Below are 12145 nucleotides of genomic sequence, written 5' to 3'. Positions count from 1 at the left end.
AAAATACCATAAATTAATCTGTAATTTACCCCGGGCAAATTGGTATCTGGAAAGCAGCTTAAAGTGCTCATGTCAACAAAAAAGCTTGCAGGTAAGATGGCAGTTAAGCCATTAGTTGTACAATTAGCAAGCATGTACGAATTCATATGTTAGAATTAAATAATTGGCCAGGTAGCCATAATTTTACTAACACAACATCACTGGCTGTTAGATACTGAACCAAGACTGGCTACAGTATAACATAAATATTATATGTATGTTAAATTGCAATGTAATGAAGAGATTTTAGTTATTATAAGCATGTATTTATATCACTTTAGTCTCAGGAAAAAAACTGACATGCAGTGGGATACTGCAGATAAAGTTATAGAGTTCAAGATACCGTATATAAAGCCAGATTTTATTATAGCGCCCAGTGCTGTAATGTCTCAAAATCCTCAAACTTCTCTCCATCTTACAAGAAGGAAATGTGTTTTCAAACTCGACTGTGAACTCTCCTGACAACTGACAACTGTTGTCTCTGTGTGCAGTACAGTATTGTCCTCTCCCACTCTTCCTCAGAGGCAGAAAACAAGACATCAGACATGACTCCTTACGCATTTCTCTTTACATTTACCGACTGAACAAGGTTGATGTGACTTAAACTGACAGCCATGGCTCGGAAGGTAAGGCAGAAAAGCGTTTGAAGATTTCAGAGCGAAAACATAATCAGCGACAATCAGTGCCAATCAATTTCAATAGGTCATTCATTATGGTATAAATGAGCCTTGTTGCTTCAACTGGGCTCGTTTAACGGTTATGTTTTTTTTTTTTTTATTTCCAAGTGAGGAAATTTCAGGTCAAAGAATTGATATCCGTCTGATAACAGAAAGGAAAAGCCATTTAATAAATTGTGAAATTATAACAAACAACCATTATGGTTCAGGGTATTTTTTTGCTGATAGACTGTACGTCAATGTTGCCATTAAAGCTGACGCCTATAGTAGTCTCACATTTAACAGTGGTGAAATCATCAACAACAGACATTGTTGAAATAACCTTGAACATGAAAATAAAACCCCCACCATTTTCCGAGCATGCTTTTTTCCAGTAGGTCAGATTAATAGCTGGTTTATGCTTGAATATTTCACTTTAATGGGTAGCTGCACATATCTGGCTAAGCTTGAGTCTATATTGTAGCATATGACAGAAGGTGCTGTCTTACAATTTGGTGATATTTTTACTTTGAAGCAAACATCCTAATAAAAATCTCACTGCATGAGATGTATTTTACAGGCTTTTACAGAATGAAGTGATCATGGAAATTGAAGATTAGAGTCTTCCATTCTGGTCATAAAGGAGAATTAACAGGCTCTGTCCCTGAACGTGAACAGTATAATAGAAAAAAAAAAAAAGCTTGGTGAAGCTGGAGAAGTTATCACCAGGCCAGTTGTAGAAGGACACCTAGATTATATCATCACCTCTTAGTCATGACAGGTTATATTACAGGTAGTTTAAAACACCAAGGTCAAAGGGTGGCTGTATGAAAGAGAACTCAGGCGACATCTAAATCTCTATTACAGGTTGATAGTTAAAATCACTTCACACAAGGCTCACTAGACAAGGTTGTAAATTAACATTCAATATGGACTCGGACAGCTTTTAAAACTTTATTTTTTTTTAACTGTTTTCCACAGTTTGTTTGCCCCGTGAGTGCAGCAAACATCTCGCTTCTAACAACATTGTCAGTGTGAAAGGTAATACAAGCCACGCGAGCTGCCTGTCAAAAAAAAAACAAAAAAAAAAAAAACGATGTACACCCTGAAATTTGAATAGATTCTTTCTGCTCCGCGAGGCTGTCATCTGCTACTCAATTTGCCCTGTCTGTGTCCCTTCAATATTTGTCCGTCTTCATTGACATGATGGATCAGATCTTCACATTTTTTATTTATTCACTGCAGCTGTGTACAAAACAGGTTTCCTAATGAATTCTGTATCTTGGATGAGCAACTGTCATCTGCTAGTAATGAAAATAAATGTGGCATACGTAATCTGAATGGGAGACAGGTATTCTTCAGCCACTTGCATATACAGGCTGCATCCAACTGTCAAGTACAATATGCATATCTGAGTACACACTCACAATGCAAATATGTTGTCTGTTTGTTTTGAGGAATGTGACCCAAAATGTGACACATAACTTTTATATTAATAGAAACTGCATATGTTTTCAAATGAAGGGACGTCGTCTGCATGGAGCAGTAATGCCTTATATTTTCCATGTTATAAGAGGAGAACAAATTTGAAATCAAATCTGTAACTTGAAAATTGAATTGCAAAGTACAAATATGTTAAAGGGGACATATCATGCTTTTTGTGATTTTCTCTTATTGCTGTAGAAATGCTGCCTGCAAGTCAAAACCCAGGGCTTCAGCCTGCTCTAAACAATTTGTTTGCAATGATGTTACCTCTACTTCCTCATCAAAATGACATCAGACTGTTCGTACATGCCCCATGGTTGTTCCACGGGTTGTTTGCATTGTCTACTCACATATTTCAGATCAGATTTGGGCTCAAACATGTACAGATGGATTTAAGAAGTTTCCAATTCGAGTAAAGAACAATAAAACGTGAAAATCTGACTACTATTGTTTGTTTATGAAGCCTCCAGGACTTCCGAGGGGCACCTTCCTGAAACTTACCAATCAGAACAGAGTGGGTTCAATGAGAGGGGGGCTTTAAAGAGACAGGAGCTAAAACGGCCTGTTTCAGACAGAGGCTGAACTGAGGGGCTGCATAAAGGGCCAGTATAAGATAAATAAGGAGTTTTTTAAACTTTAAATCATGCAAAGATATTCCAGTAGAGCCCCAGAATATGAATATAGTCCTGGAAATGTGCATGATACGTCCCCTTTGAGAAAAATCAATATAAAAAAATTTGAACACGTTCCATTTAAGCCCAGTAATTTAGCAATGCCTTCATGAGTATTCAAAGCTGCCACCGTTGATTAAGTTGATTATATTCATGCACATTCACACCTGCTCCCCACTGTTTCGGATAAGCAGGGATCATTGCTCAGAGTTCAATTCACTTTTATTTGCAATTGCCAAGTGAAATTACATTACACTTTTAAAGAAAGTTACTAACTGCCTTTTGTTTTCTGTGAGCTTTAACATTTTTAACATTCATTTAAGTCTATTTTTATAGCCCACAATGCAAAATGGAATTAACATGATATCAAAGCACCAGAAAAAAAAATTAGATCTACTTTCTCTCAATAGAAGATCCCTTTTCCCTGAACAAGAACACCTTTTTCATTTCTAGAATTAAATGACTATCCCATCCTTGATCTCTGCTCTTATGAATTAGACAGGAACAATGACAGCTGGATATAGGACTGGTGAGTAGTAAATTCAAGAGCTGTGGCCTTGGGTTGACATTACATTCTCTATGCTTGTAATGAGCCCTCAAACTGCTCCTTTGGCCCTTTGCTGTGCAGCAGGAGAGAGCCAAGGCTCACGATTGTCACACCTCCAACTGTCCTCAAGCTCTCTTGTCTTTTATTTGACATCCCCGCCGTGATTAAGACAAAAGCCTTCAGAGATCCTCGGGCCATAAGGTCTGCATGTGTATGGACGAGCACTGCCTCTAATTACTTTAATTAATTAAATTCATGATTTCCTCTAAATTGAACCCATTCATCAGCAGTGCAGAGCTGTGACCATTAATGATTTAAAGACATCTATAAAGGAATTATTGAGGACAAGAGGTTCTTGGCCCTTCCCTGTTCTTTACTGCATTGATAATTGCTTTGAGCAGATATTTACAAAGAGTGGCAATGCATTATTCTCCTGTTGTTCTCCCAACTTGTGATGAAGACCTTCACAGGAGCTGGCGGAGTAAATAAAGTGGCAAGGGTGACCCTGCGTCTCGACGCTCGTGGTGTGAATGCATCCCCCTCTGTGGTTGATGTACCAAGTTGCTGCCTTATCTTGGGTTGGACACGAGACTCCAAGCCCTTGTACTCTAATCCTCTGGTTCCTTAAGCCTGAGCTCTGTACCCCCCGTTGACAGTCGGCTGTGTAATCCTTCAGAGATCTCCATGCCTGTGTTGTAAGCAAAGCGCTGCTTCCCTTGGAACGGCTCCGACTGCCACTGTATGCCTGGTGATATTTTCATTTTGACTTTGAAGGTACCAAAAAAAAGCCATAACACCATTGTTTTCACTAATTTAAATCTGTATGGTACCATGCATGTTTGAGATGCTGAGGCAAAGAATTAGCTTTTCAGCTTTTTGTTTATATGGGAGTACAATGTGCTTACATTTACTGTGTTGGTAAAACCCTGAAACTTGTCTATTGTGTTTCACTCTCGCCGCTCATAGTGTTGTTTCAAGCATCAGCAGACAGCTAGTTTAAACGAAAAGCCTGCAAAAACCCACAGTACACTATCTTACCACCATCAAACAGCATAAAGTTAGCGACTAGTATTTAGAAGCTAAAGACATATTTTCTCAGGAGTTTGTGGAACCAAAGTGAGAGTGAATATAGGACTTACATTTGCCAGGTAGCCAGAAACATGTCACCAAATGAATTCTAATATTGCTCTGTATATGTAAATTGATTGCAGATTCAAGTGTAAGCTAAAAGGTGATGATATGTCAGTTTTCACAGCTTGTTTCCACAGCTCGCAACACCCTGTTTTAGCTTTAACATGCCCCCTTCACATATTCTAAAATGCATTCAAATCCAGAGCACACTCCCCCACCTCCCCCATGACACTGACAGCTCTGACTCTAAGTTACTCTGGCATCCCTTTATCTTACCCCCCGCCTACACTGGACATGTTTCGGCCAAGTTTTTTAGTCATCCAATTCAGTTTTAATTAATAGACCAGTAGCATAACCGCTTGTGTTTCACTCATGCAACGTAACTTCTTTCGGGAGTTATTATGTAACTACATTTCCATGAACTCTGGGTGATGCCAAAAAATGCTATTTATGTATGCGTTGTCTTAATAAGAGGGCTTTGCAGGTCTGAGTGAATGTGACAGTGTGCTACAGAATTAATCAGTCTCCTTTTGAAAAAGACAAAGACCTGCCGTTGCAATGAACACAACTGAGACCAGATTAAATTGATAGTATAATAAAACAAATTGAATTCACCAACTGAAAGAAAGTGGATTTAGTGTTAAGTTACTCTTTAAAGACATGCAGCCACTTGCTTAATAAAGCCTGTTTTACCTTCAGTTGTATATATAAACAGTTATTTTCATTGTGTAACAAATTTGATTGAAACTGAGTAACTAATTGATGACTAATTGATTGAACTATTATTTACATTGAAGACTGAAGTTCATGTTGTGTTTATGTAGAGGGTCTGTATCAAACATCTAGAATTACTTTACTTACTCTTCTCTCAGAAAAGGTGTCATTTCATTTGACTGTGAAAGGTTATAACTTGTCAAGGTTTTATGAAATTCTAATCAATAACAGGAATACCCCAAGAGAAAATAATCTTCAGAAATCTCAAGGTTTAAAATGATAAAGTTAAGCTTTGTGTTTGTATTTTATAGCCAATGAAAAGACTAGATCGATTTTTCTTCTTTTTTGTTCTTTTTGTTTTAGTCCACTGACACCCGAGTTAATTTCTGTCTCCATTCCATCAGTCACAGCTCACTTGTGATTAGACCACAGCTCCCAGCACGCCTTGGAGCGCCTTGGGAAGCCCTAGGAGGAGCTGGAGGAAGTTAAGGATGTCTGTACTGCTCTGCTTACTGTGTTTCCACTATGAAGTGGCAAGATAATAGATGAATAGAAATGTATTTGTCTCGATTGGACATTTTTTCGGACACATTTTCAGCAGGCAGGTAAATATTGGCTAGTGTGAACTCTGAGCCCAATTTGTGGGGGAAAAAATGCCTATGGCCTTAAGCTTGATTCAGACCTTAAGTTTGCTTGAGTCAGTTTTTTAAACATGCATCATTCATCAACATTTCTAAGCCTAGAGGTCTGTGCTGGCATATGTGAAGTGATAAATATGGAAATGAAGGTACATCAGACTTCACATTACAATATACTGAGTCTGGCTGACTTAAAAATACCATGAAATAGCATATTGAAAGCATATTATGTTCAGCACCACCCATTTCTTCTTGACCATATTTGAACAATTTCAGAAACATTAACAGTAAACTGAAAAACTCCTACTTTGGACCCACCCTTATCAATATGGATGGTGCTCTCTCGCTCCAGCCTTGTTCCTCATAACACCTGCTAAGTTGGACAGCCTCAGGATGTTGTTGTCATTTGCATTTACTCGCATTTTGAGCATGACCCATTCAAAACCTTGGAGCAGTTAAAGATGTGTCTGATATGATGTCTTCCTCCAGGTGTGTATTTAAAACAGACAGAAAAATATATATATTTGCAGTAATAAATACTAATATAATTGATGGGAAATGAACTACTGAGTCCATAGGACAACTATAGGTTATATAATGTTTTTAGCCAGTCAGTCAGTCTGTCTGTTGGTTGGTCGCCACTTTGCTCCAGAATGAAATATCTCAACAACTATGGTATGGATTGCAATGGATTGAAATGTTGTAGAGACATTCGTGGTCTCCAGAGGATGAATCCTGCATTATGGTAATCCCCTGACTTTTCATCCAGCGCCACCATGAGCTTGACATTTTCATTTTTTAGTGAAATCTTGTAATAATCATTAGATGCATTGAATTAGATATGGACAGTCATGGTCCCCAGAGGATGAATCATAATGATTTTGGTAACTCCCTGACTTTTCCACCAGTGCCACTATGAGGTTCACATTTTTGATTTTTAGGGAAATGTCTTGACAGCTATGGGATGTGTTCCCATGGTATTTTGTACAGATATTAATGTTCCCCTCAGGATGATTCATCGTAATTTTAGCGATCATCTGACTTTTCATTGAGCGCCATCATCAAGTCAAAGTTTTAATTTGTCCAATACTTTGGTTTATGCCCAAATACCTTCAAAAGTATATACAGTTCCATCAGCCACAACCTTTCTACTACATTACTGCTAAACATCAATACGCTAGCACTGTCATTATGCGCATTAGCTTGCTGATGCTAGCACAGCTGTGGACACCTAGGGCCGTTTCCAAAGTAGCCCACACACGCTCCCTACCCACTTCCACTCCATTTGTGCGTTCACCATATTAAGTGCCATCCCAAACCAATAAGCAGGGAGTGGAAGTGGGTTATAAAACCCTCCAACAGCAAGCTTGCATCGATGCTGACTTCTTGAGCATGTGCAACACCTGTTGTGTTGGTCATGGAAGACGCTCCGTGCAAATATTAAGTTCGGTGTGAACACCTGTACAAACATTTACTCAAACTACCTACTACTACTACTGCTCAAACTAACATAGACATTTATTATTGCCATGCAGATGTTAAAAACTTAAAGGTTACATTGAATTTAGGATCAAATATACCATTCTCTAGTCTAGAAAACGGTAGACATGTTCATTTGATTGTAAGATGTTGTATATTTACAGGGACTGTTGCTAAAAACAAGCAGCTTATAATGTAAAAATGCAAACCAAAGAGGCTTGAGAGTAACTTTAGTATTATAATAATAGTATTTATTTTTCTCCATGGGCTTCGGCCTACTGTTGAGTGAATGTAATGAGTCTGCCACCTCACTGCCCACACTGGGGGGGTGTTGAACTCTCTCTCTCTCTCTCTCTATATATATATATATGTCTCCAGAGACAAGGATGTTCACAACCTCTGGATGTTATATCCCAATCAGTGGCATGAGCTAACTATACTTCTGAACACAAATTATAAAGGAAAAGGTAAATACATTTATTGTTTCAGTAGAAAAACATTCATTACTGTTTGTACACAAATGTAATTAGCACACATACATACTATCAATGCACCACAGGCTTTCAGTAATACTTGCAGTGTTACTTTGCCATTGTATTGCCATTTACATTTACAATATAACCCAGGATATTTGATGTGAATAATGAAGCTAGAAGGAAAATGTTTTTGAACTGCAGCATAACAAGTGGTCTTTAAAAATTGATCTTTTCAATGGCATTTCTGAAAAATGGCTCATCTCCACTTGTACAAAAGCATCACTATGCAAGGAGTGTACTGATGTGGCCTATACCCAGGAAATGTATTTTTGTATTTTGGATTACAAAAAGATTTTAAAAAAAAAAAACAAAAAACAACGAAAAACATCTACACCTTCTGGAAAATATCCTTCTCTCATCTTGCAACAATTGATGGATGATGGCAACCATTGCCGCTCCCAAATAAAAACTGAATGACTGTATATATTGACCGTATATAAATATTTATATACAGATCCTGACAGATGCAGATCGGAAACCACGACACCAAAAGTTACAACAGTTCCTGTTTCCGCAAGAGAGAGTGAAGTTCGCCCCAGAATTTGATGCTGAATTTATACCCTACAGCTTAATGAAGGAAACATCATTCAGCTGTGAGTGTGACTACAAACAGAGTGCACCCCTAGACGAGGTGGGAGTGGCGAGGGTCAGTTTTGGAAAAGGCCCTTAGTCTTGTTAACTATGGGTAATTGGAACAGAACTATGTAGATAAGACATGTCTGATAGCTAAATGCAAATTCAAGTAATTTCATTTATTGTAAAGCATATTCTGTACATTTCAAATATTTCAAAAGATAAACTAGGTTTTTAATCATTTAAATTGAATTTATTTTAAATAACTTATTGTCTACAACCCCCCTAATGTTTTATAACCTAAATATATTTCTGATTTTCATCCACAATATACAGAGCTCTCAGGTTATCTGGCAATTATCTGCTTGTTGTTCTCAGAATGAAAAGAAAACAGAAAGAGGCTGCTTTCACTGCTGCACAGCAAAGTTTTCCTAAGATTTGAGACTTCTACTTTTAAATCATGGCTAAAAACCTATCTGTTCATCGTTGCTTGTAATTAGATTTAGGGCTGCTTCAAATACTCACTGATTTCTTTCATTTCATCTTTTACAGTTTTTTGACTCTTTGTTTTTCCTTTTGCTGTTTGATTCTGCTGTTTCAATCTCAATGTCTTTTGTGGCGTACTTTCAATTAATAAATGAGCTACATAAAAAAATTACTTTGCCTTGTCTAAAGTTCCAAGGGCATATTGGCAGTTCAGTACATCATCATGCTCTCTAAAACCGAATTGAAGGCGTTTAAAAGCTCAAAGACCTCAAAAGGAAAAAGGTCCATGACCCTATATTTTTGTCAGCATATTAGTGAAAAGGACAAATATGCCAGGGTTTCCAATAAACCTGCATGCTCTGGCTAAAGGATGCCCAAATTCAAATACTTTAACCTGGACCTCAATTGATGTGGTCCCCATGTACTAGAACTTCACCCTCTTCAACAAATTGGGCCTGATGTGATTAGCACATAAATAATATTGCAAACTTCCAGATTCCCCCCCATGACCTAAAGACTGAGAGAGATGGAGGAAAATTCAGTGAAGTGGAAAATGATTAAATGCAGATGTTGGAGTGAGCGCAAGTAAAAGAGAAAGTGAGAGCAGGGGGGAAGCTTACCTAAGGGTGACATCTCTGGTACACCTGCCAAGTATGGTCCATCAAGAAACTTGGGCTCATTATCGTTGATGTCCTGGACTTTGACCACAAACTCAGACCTGGGCTCTACGGGTAAATTGGTAAGTCGGTCTACAGCTTGAGCTTGAAGGGTATAGTAGGCCTGTGCTTCCCGATCAAGGCGCTTCGTGGCGTGGATGTCTCCTGTGTTCTCATCAATGGTGAAAATGGAGGTGGCGCCCTCCCCTGATAACACATACTTCACCTTGCCATCTCCTTTGTCCACATCTGAGTGTAGCTGTTAGAAGAAAAGAGAACATTCAGTGTAAAGGTGGTCATACAAGAAAGTAAATAATCTCTTGGCACAAAAATAACCATAATGTTTGCCAGACTTAATAAAGAATGACTCGGGGGCTTTACTCTTATCCCTTACACACCACTCATATTCTGATCCTTCTTTATATGGAGTGGGTAATTTTTGACTTGGCTCAAGTATTCCTTTATAATTAGTTCCTATACCAAATTTTGAACCAAAAATGTATATTGCATCCATAGATATCTTATCAGTCATTAATAAATGGGTGATTTATCCTTCATTGCTGTCTCAGAGAGCAGAGAGAGTGTTTTCTTTACACCTCTTTATACTGCCCACAAACTACATGCCCTTCTTTTTCTGTCAATTGTACACAATCAACTCTGCATTGAGTGTATTAGTCAGAAAACAAAACAACAAATTGGTTTGCAAATTTCAAACAAATAAAACTGCAAAAAACATAACTTTTGCAGTCCCTTTTTGTTGTACAGAAGTTGCATTTTCCTCTCTTTTATCCCCTTGTGGCAATAAACTGTAGGACTGCAGACTGATCAAGACGAAGAAGATTCAGACTACTGTACTGCTGTGGCTGCTGTGGCTGCTGTGGCTGCTGTGGCTGGTGTGTGGGGAAGGTGGTGTTGCAGGAAAACCTGCTGTCAGTCATCAGTGACCGTTAACGGTCAGTCATCAGTGACCGTTAACGGTGACTGACGGTCAATCAGCCTGTGGAGGAGGCGGAGATGAGCCACTGCTCTCCATGCTGTCTGAGACACTAAATGCGAGTTAGCTCCGCTGGACAGCTTTGACTCTCTGCGTTGGTGCTTACATATGTGTGCCAGCCACCAGAGAGCACTCTGTAATCCTATTGGTCAACATCAAGGAACACATTGTAGGAGATGTCAAACTAGGCAGGAAAATAGAAACAATTCTGACATGCTAGACTTTTGGGGGTGTTGTGGGGTGTCCCAGACACGACATCGCTGCTCTTCAATTATGTCACGCTACAGGGCCCGTTCATCATTCCCGCCGTTCATAATTGTATAGAAACCAGGTTGAATTTGTGTAGTCTAAACCCGGCATTAGGGTTTTTTCTTACTGCTTTCAAATGTCAAAATGGGTCAATTTAACCCAAACAGTATTTAAAGGTTAATGCTTTGTCCCACTGGCAATTATTAAGTATTGATTGCACAAGTGAGTTTGATACATTGCATTATCTATTCTAAATTGATTAAACTTGGTAGTTTTGTCACTAACTTTACTTAATACATTTTATAAATATCAAACATTAAATACTATTAAAAATGTAAAAGTTGTATACAATAGTCAGTGTGTACACCATGTGAAATTCACTGTCATACCATTGCAAGCAAACACAGATCCAAATCAGATCAAAGGATCAAAACATGCACCATTTATGCATGAATGAATAATGTTACAAAAACCCATCACAATTTGCATTTTGCTACAAATAATGCAATGAACTGAAATGAAATGGTGCCGCTTATTGTAATGCCACTTTGACTTGCTAACTAATGCAATGGTTGTTACAAATGGTCAAATTACAAATTTCCAATTAAAACTTCCAGCAAAAACAAACTCATGCCTAACAAAATGTAAAAAGTAAAAGTAAACCGATGATGATTCACTAAATAGATCTATATAATTTATTTGTTTTCTGTAATTAGGAATGTCAAGATGAAAACATGTGTCTTCTACATTTAAAGATTAAATGCAAAGCTTTCAAAATGTGGAAAAAAACAGGCTGGCATTGGATTTTTAAAGCTTCACTAGGAAAGCTTTTATGTGAGAATACCTCTGCGTCAGTTGTGACCCCATACTGTATATTTGGCCTCTTTTTCAAGTGATAGAGTGTAGATACTTCTTTGGCTATATGTAGTAAAGAATCCAATATTCAAACCACCACTTAGCAGTGAGTGAGTCCTTCGTTGAGTGAAAGCTGGACTCAATGTCCCATGCTGTGCTTCTTTTCATCCATTTTCTGCCCTTTAGAATAAAGTGAGCACATAAATGGTTTGGTACATGTGAATGCTCTCTATGCACTTTCTTGATGGCATACTGCATTACATGACATCTGGATATTACAGCTCAAATATTTCCAATAGCTCCCTCTCATTGCCATTCAGAGCAGCAACCACCAAAAGTGTAGCTTTACGTTTATCCACTACTGATATCAAAAAAGGATTTTACAGGTTTTTGCCCTCCGAGGACTAACAGCGAGAGCTCACGTCATGTACCAAGA

General features: G+C 38.1%; 1 protein-coding gene across 1 annotated transcript in view; it reads right to left on the bottom strand.

Annotated features, from left to right (window-relative positions):
* The window catches only part of LOC137173090 (cadherin-7-like), a 111473-nt gene that overhangs the window by 57661 nt on the left and 41667 nt on the right, over window positions 1-12145 (bottom strand). The window contains exon 3 of the mRNA XM_067577789.1: window positions 9576-9870. Within this exon, the coding sequence (XP_067433890.1) occupies window positions 9576-9870 (295 nt within the window). The remainder of the gene's footprint in view (window positions 1-9575; window positions 9871-12145) is intronic.

The sequence above is a fragment of the Thunnus thynnus genome, chromosome 21, assembly GCF_963924715.1.
Source record: "Thunnus thynnus chromosome 21, fThuThy2.1, whole genome shotgun sequence".
Lineage (NCBI taxonomy): Eukaryota > Metazoa > Chordata > Actinopteri > Scombriformes > Scombridae > Thunnus > Thunnus thynnus.
Note: the sequence above shows the minus strand (reverse complement) of the source record. Positions and strands in the feature narration are given on the sequence as shown.